Below are 7,374 nucleotides of genomic sequence, written 5' to 3' on the forward strand. Positions count from 1 at the left end.
GAATGGGTATATTTCCCAAAAATGTCAGATGTCAAATGTATTGCTTTAAAATAAGTGTTTTTCTGCCATCTCACTTTAAAGAGACGTCACAGTGCCAGGAGGACACTTTTATCAGTGGAAAGAAAAGTCTAAGCAGCCACAGTGAATATGACATCATATCAAATCTCTGGAAAGGTTTCCCTTTGTTTTCTCTGAACAATAAAGATGTCAATATAAAGTTACGTACAACAATTTCATTAAAAGTTAATATAATTACATCACACCACTGGTCAAAAGGCTTAGGTTTAAAATATAATTTTCCCATTTTAACTGATCAAGTTAAACTCCAGTTAAAAAACTGTAATGGTGCCAAGGTCAGCCGTAAACTGCCCATGGTTAAAGAAAATAGGTGAACGAAAAATGATGTACATTTCCTGAAAACAGGCCTTTTCAGGATCAAATTAAATGATTCATTTACAGATTTCTGCACCATTGGATGTAAATCAAGCTTCGAAAGTATATGCAAATTAAAAATTCTGCTTGTGTCAATAAGCTGTGTGATGTATTATTAGCACAATACAAGAAGTAGTGTTGTTTATTTCTAGTTGGTCAGAGCTTCAGTCTACAGCAACATACTGACAGAAAACGTTAGAAGACAAACGGATGGAGGCTTCACATGATGAACAGCAGCTCAGTGTCCAGGCATGGACCTCATGGAGCTGCTTTAGGAAGAACTGGACTAAAGGTGAAAGCAAATCAAACCACAAGTGCAACACACATGTGGGAACTTGTTTAACAGTGTTGGGGTTTTTTTAATCACGTTTTTTATTTAAATCACAATCTGTTTATTTGTTCTATGCTTCTGTACATTGAGAAAAATAAACTATGTCGATGTATATAACAGTATTAAGCAACAACTGAGGTGTTTTAAAACCTTTGAACCCAACAACGTTTCAGGTTCAATAACTTCTTGTGACCATTAACACTCAGACGGGTCAAGGTTCATATAACACAAATGAATGTATGATTTACATGAAGATACACAATCTAGTTGTTTCTGTCCAATCACATGTATTTATAATGAATAAGGGTTTTTCTCTCCTCATAGGAAGTCTTATGTGTATTTAATGGGTGTTTGTGAATTGGCAGGTCATGGTCTCTTCCGCTCAGGGTTTTGAACCACAAACAGGGCAACAGTCCCGTCATCTCTCTGCCACAGGTACCTACAGAAGAAGAAGACATTTCAAGTTTTTCATATATCTAGTAACGTGGACCCTAGGTTTGTCATTAATTGTTAATGCAGACTCACTGGCTCTGTTCAGGAATAAGTAAACTGTCTCCTGCAGAAAGAGTTAACTCCTGCTCATTCATGGTCACTCTAGAGGATCCTTCCTGAGAGAGACACGGAGAGAAGGTGAAGGAAGGGAAGCAAAAGTTAGAAAAAGATGAGATTTTATAATGATACATCCCTCTTACAAAGTAAGTGAACTTTTAGAAAACGTACCATCTGCCAAATCCACAAGTTACTCTGTGGTACTGTTGTCTCTGTCAGGCCAGGTCCAAACACCATCGCCTGTTGGGGTCATAAATAAGAGAGTTAAAGCATTTTCTCCATCACTGTCATCACCGCAGAACATTGCATGTATTCCTGTCATCTCACTGACTATTCTGTCTCCTTACCTCCGCCAAGGAGATTAAGTTTTCATCAGCGTTGGTTTATTTGTTTGTTCGCAGGATTACGCAAAATATACTGAATCAAATCTCCTTGAAATTTTGTAGCGGGGTGGGGAATGACCCAAGGAGGAACCCAAAAGATTTTGGAGCAGATCCAGCTAAATGGGCAGATCCAGGATTTCTTTCCCGCTTTCTCTCACATGGTGAGACAGGGTGTTAGCCTTGGTGCAGGTATGCACTCTCCGAGTTCCCTTCAAGTTCTTAAATGTTTCTATATTTACAATGAAACCCTCTGTGGCATATGTTCATGTATTATGCTCTACAGTCATAGGGGATTTCCACAAGCAGTTGAGTGCCTAAACTGCCACTGTTCTACTTCACTTTCAGTTTCCCTTCAACCAAACCCTTTAGTTTAAGTGTTTCAGTAAAGTGAAAAAAAGGTGCATTCTGACAGCAAAGAGTAAGTAGAAGTTCCCAATAAAGCCATAGCAACTTAAATGTATGTATAAAATAACTGGCACGTGAATAAAAAATAGACTGTGTAAACACCAGATAGACTTTACATGTCTTTTGCTTTTTGACAAAAGACATGAAGTGTTTCTGGGTAAATTTAAGGTCAAGTATGATGATAGATTACTGAAGTTAGACACAGTTTTATTTAATTGTATAAATCAGGCACCAATAACTGGTTACTTATACAGTACTGGCTCTTAGCGGAGGAAAGGGAGTGACAAGTAGTCATCTATAAAGAGAAGGAGCAACACATTTTATTTTTAAATACTGTACTTAATACAACAAGTCATAGCTGAAGTTTGAGATTATGTAAGAGCACTGATATTGTGTAAGCCAACAATAATTATGTTATGTATTTCACGTTCACAAATTGAATGCTGCAGGACTACAGTAAGCTAATGAAAAGGGCCTCAAAAATCTGGAGGGATTACTGAAAAGCATATATAGTTAAAATATATAGTTATGCTTGGGCCACAGATCTTGGGATAATGAGGGACTTGTCAATCCATTATATCGTATAGCAACATAACAGGAGACAGGGTTAATGCTGGCCCACTGCTGAGCCTCACAGCTCAAGCCCTTTGGACTGACCACAGTGTTAGTGCTGTTTTTTTTAAATACCTTTGCCCTTTGCTCATGGTAGTAAATAGGTAAACTTGCCCTGACAAGGGGCAAGTTTACCTAACCCTTTACCAAATCTGGTGCCCAACTGTCAAATACTGCTATGGAGTTATTACTGCTGTTATAGAGGAGAACTGCTGTTTTATCCAATAACAATGTGGTTAGAATAAAAAATCAACTCCCCTCTTTTACAAAACCACAAACCATTATTTGGACTCAAAAATGAACTGATTAGTTCAAGGTTGCAGTGGCCTCACAAAGCCCATTTTTGCCTTGTGAACGCAATATCTCCGGAATGCCTGTAGGGAATCCTTTCACATATATCACAAGTATTCTCCTGGACTAAAGGATTATAGTTTCATTTTGGTAGCCAAGGGTCAAAGTTCAAGGTCACAGTGGCCTCACAAATTATGTTTATGTGTTTATGTGTGTCTTGAACCTAATCTACTAAAATCAGCATGAAGAAATGTCTTAAAATTTAGTACAGACACTCACTTGGACTCAAAGATGAGCTGATTAGACTTTGGAGGTCAAAGGTCAAGGTTACACGACTTATGTTGTTGTGAACGTGATATATCAGGAATTTCCCAAGGTTTTTTTTTATTACATCCGCCCAATTGCTCTTTTCACACTGGATGACTTGAAAAGAGTTTGATGGTCAAAAGTCAAGGTAACTTTGACCTCTCAACACATGTTTTGCCTTGTGAATGTAATATTTCAGGAACACGTTAAAGGTCATGATGACCTTATATGAATCTGAGAGAAAATTATAAAGTTGAATCCATAGTTTTATTTAAGATTCAGCTAGGTCTATATATTGTTTAAATTTTTTGCTAGTATTGGCAATATGAATTTTTCTACTGCACACATTTTATATCTTACTTTGAGAGAAATACAAATATATATTAATTCATCTTCTACTAAACACTTCTTTCATTTCATTAATCTTGAATGTTAAACACTCCCCAAACAAAAGTAGCCACACAAAAGCCTTTCCTGAATGAAATGGTCTAAAAATGTGTTGGTACTAAAAAAGAATTGAGGTTGAAAACATTACCTCTGTCTCAAACTGAGCTCCGAACATGTCGACGGGCCTGCCACTGGCCAGCGACGGCCTCTGCTTGTCCAGCCAGTCTTTGAAGCAGAAAGGCGACATCACGTTCATGGTGTTCATCTGGAAGGGAGGCTGCCTGAAGACTTCATCTGTTCATCAAACGACACCAGGGATCAGACTAGATATCTCGATACCTTGTTCAAAATAACAGGAATCCAAAGAAACTTAAACTCAACTCACCCGGATCAGGTTTTCCTGTTCTGTACTGCTTTGTTAAAAAGAATCTGCAAATAAAAAGTTAACAACAACTGTAGTCAAACATGTCACAGTGATCTGATGGTTTGTGAGTGTGAAGAAAGAAGGATGTCTTTACTCTTTGATTATTGGCACCAGTTGGGTTCCAAGATCCTGACAGTGGAACCATTTGTCAAACAGGATGTCAGTGGTGTTGTCCACATAGTACCTGAAAACAGCAACACACAGTCAAAGAGGAAAAGAGATGAGAAGAGAGGGGAGGACAAGATAAAGAAGAGAAGAGAAGACAAGAGAACCTCAGGCAGTCAGTCTCAGTCAGCAGTCGTCTCCTCTCCACCACCAGCCCCACAGTGTTGGCCTGTCTCTGTGGGGAGTGGGGTATCCGAGCCGGCAGCAGGAACATCTACAGATGAGAAAAGAATGAATGACAGTGATTTAATTACATATATTTTGGTTTGTAAAAGTGACCAAAGTTTGTTTTTATTACAATAAAATCCTAAACCCAAAAGAAACATTAGAGCTCACCTCTCCCTCTCTGATGTGCACATCCTTGTGTTTGCCGTTTTCAATCACTTTCAGACACATGTCTCCCTTCAGCTGGTAGAACAACTATTTCAAACAGGGAGCCAAAGACAAAAGAAGAATGGCACTGAATTTAAGTCTTCTTCCCTAACCACTATTCCTTGACCCCAGTTGAATACATCACAAGGTCAAGGAAAGATGTGGAGAAGCCATAAGAAGTTATTGCATTTAAAAAACAAAAACTAATATATACTATACATACTCTTCGGATGTGATTGTTGTTTAAATAATGTCAATTAAGGACATTGCTCTCATAGCATGTAGCTAAGTGTTCACACATGGGTACTCACTAATTATATATAAAACAGAGACAGGGCTCGGTCACACTGAACTCCTCGAAGCCAGCTTTGCCACAGGCACCAAGTGTTTTATTTGCCTCCTCGCTCGCAAAGATTGGAAGTTAACGGGAGGCGTGCCCACTCATTAGGCCCAGGCTTATAAATGCCTTAACTTTAATTTGGTAATCAATCACCATATCAACTATAATTAAAGACTTGGTTTTAGAAATCTAAACACAAAATGATGACATAATGAAATGTCATTGTGTGGTAGCCGTCATTTAATTGCATCATGTACTTGTAGTAGATAAACTCAGAGTTTGCATTGTAGTTTTCTTGGTTTAAGTCAGGAGGCATCAACACTGCTGCAGACACACTTTTCTGTAGAGGAATGAAGACCTTTTACAGAATATATCAGTCCTGTCCTCTCACCTCCTCCCCTTCTTCGATGTGATAATCTTTCCTGGTGTTTGGACCTCCAACAAACATGATATTCAGCTGACGAACGTGCCTGAGGAATTAAAGACAATCATTTATTCACATGTCCTCAAATAATCAGTGGAAGTTACTCGTTGATTTGTCAGTGCAGCAGTTATTGTGTCAAATAAAATGCAGAGTGCTCATCACATCACTTATCAAGTTGTTGCAAAGAGGAACTCACACACACATGTAACCATGTGGCTACTATGAAAACATTAAAGGTATTTACTCACATGAGCTTGTTGCACACTGGCGGGAGAAAAGCATTCTGGTTCTCTGCAATCCAGTTTTCCACATTCACAAGAAGAGGACTGTTACTCATTTTGTTAAAGTGATCGGCTTTGTGTTGTAGTGTCAAGGGTCTCTGGCCAGTCTCTACTCCTCTATCTAGTTCAAACAACGTGACTGACACTGAAAGTCCAAAATACAGAAGTGGCTGTAGAACAAGTGGGGAGGAGCTCTGTCTCCCAGACAGGTGAAAGCCTGCTTGCACTGTCTTAACAAGTAACAATGTGTGGCCTGGTTTTAACTCCAGATCTACTGGAATCCATTGCAACCTCCCATGGAGTCAAACCAGCAAAATACAGACACTGTGCATTAAAAGCAAGTCTCTCCTGGGAAGGCTAGTGCATTATTTTGACTGGCAGATCCCTGTGCGACAAGAACAGCAAACTAATATTAAGGCTTCAACACTGACTAATAAGATGAATACAGAATAGTTAGAGGTGTAAAACACCAAGTTTTTATGTGATATTTGGTTTAAAACACTGTTGACAAAACAACACTGACCAGATCCAAACCAAATGTCGCATAGACTGAAACTTTGCCCCTTCATACATTCATATCAGTCTTGCTCAGTAATATCTCATTGTTTTTAATGAACACTGTTCACATACATGTTTCCTTCATGTGTCATTTCACACGCCTGCATCACATGTGCAGTGTCATGTCTGTCGCACTAAACTCTGCAGAGTTCTGACAGTGCACATACAGTAAGTCACTGTTCACCGATCTGAACAATATGTCTGAGATTTTACATCAAGTGTAATGATTCAAACTGTCCAGCAGGTGAAGCTGTTTAACATGGGGACATTTGATAGAAGTAGAGAATCCTGAATAAATGGTCTGTGTTCATAGAGCAGCTTCTCTAGTCTTGATGACCACTTAAAGCACAGTACAGAACAGTTGTGCCCTTCACCCACTCACACACATATCAAACACTGTATCTATGTGCCACACTTTCTCACACAGCAGCAAGTTGGGGTTCAGTGTCTTACCCAAGGACATTTTAGCAGGCAGGATGGAGGAGCTGGGAAGCAAACCCCCAACCTTCATAGTGGACACCCGCCTACCTTCTGAGCCCCAAAGGTCCCAAAAGTCCCCAAAGGCTCCTCATTTGGTGACCTTCAACTGAGAGAAGAAGTTTAAAACCCTAAAGAAATATATTAGATTCATGAATTAATCAAATGAGCAGTTGTCAGAAGTTCACTTTTTTAATGCTCAGTAGATTTTGTTGTGACTGTGACAAGAGCAACCTCCAGGTCAACATAAAAACACATTCAGGAGCTGGTGGAGCGAAAAAGAGGGAAAATTGTCTTCATAAAGACAACTTCCATTTTGCCTATGAAATTCGCCGTCTCCTTTATTCAGCACCTCACATCCTCAGAGGAGCCATGAATGGAATCTAATACTGAATACTGAAACTGACTGATTCCCTCCATTTTGTAAACAATAATTTATACTCAAAATACAGGATCAGGGCTCTAGCATGGTGGGTTGATGATATATAAGTGAGTTTATGCAACACATGTTGAAACTTCCACATTATTTCTGATTTATTTCTCGTTTCCATGTGTGTCTGTTTAACTCTGTCATTTAAAGTACTTGTTATTATATGACCCACATTCCTGCTGGTTACTGGTGAGTAGTAGTGGTTAG

The 7,374-nt window shown here is 39.0% G+C and overlaps 1 protein-coding gene across 1 annotated transcript; it reads right to left on the reverse strand.

Annotated features, from left to right (window-relative positions):
* Nucleotides 1–776: 776 nt before the first annotated feature.
* Nucleotides 777–5,932, reverse strand: haao (3-hydroxyanthranilate 3,4-dioxygenase). The gene is made up of 10 exons (XM_034608205.1): nt 5,670–5,932; nt 5,389–5,467; nt 4,622–4,705; nt 4,393–4,499; nt 4,215–4,304; nt 4,082–4,125; nt 3,845–3,990; nt 1,484–1,552; nt 1,289–1,371; nt 777–1,202 (listed from the first exon to the last, which is right to left on the reverse strand). Exons 1-10 carry the CDS (start codon nt 5,756–5,758, stop codon nt 1,130–1,132), a joined length of 864 nt encoding a protein of 287 aa, XP_034464096.1. The 5' UTR covers nt 5,759–5,932; the 3' UTR covers nt 777–1,129.
* Between the last annotated feature and the right edge of the window lie 1,442 nt (nt 5,933–7,374).

The sequence above is a fragment of the Hippoglossus hippoglossus genome, chromosome 15, assembly GCF_009819705.1.
Source record: "Hippoglossus hippoglossus isolate fHipHip1 chromosome 15, fHipHip1.pri, whole genome shotgun sequence".
In the NCBI taxonomy this organism is placed as follows: Eukaryota; Metazoa; Chordata; class Actinopteri; order Pleuronectiformes; family Pleuronectidae; genus Hippoglossus; species Hippoglossus hippoglossus.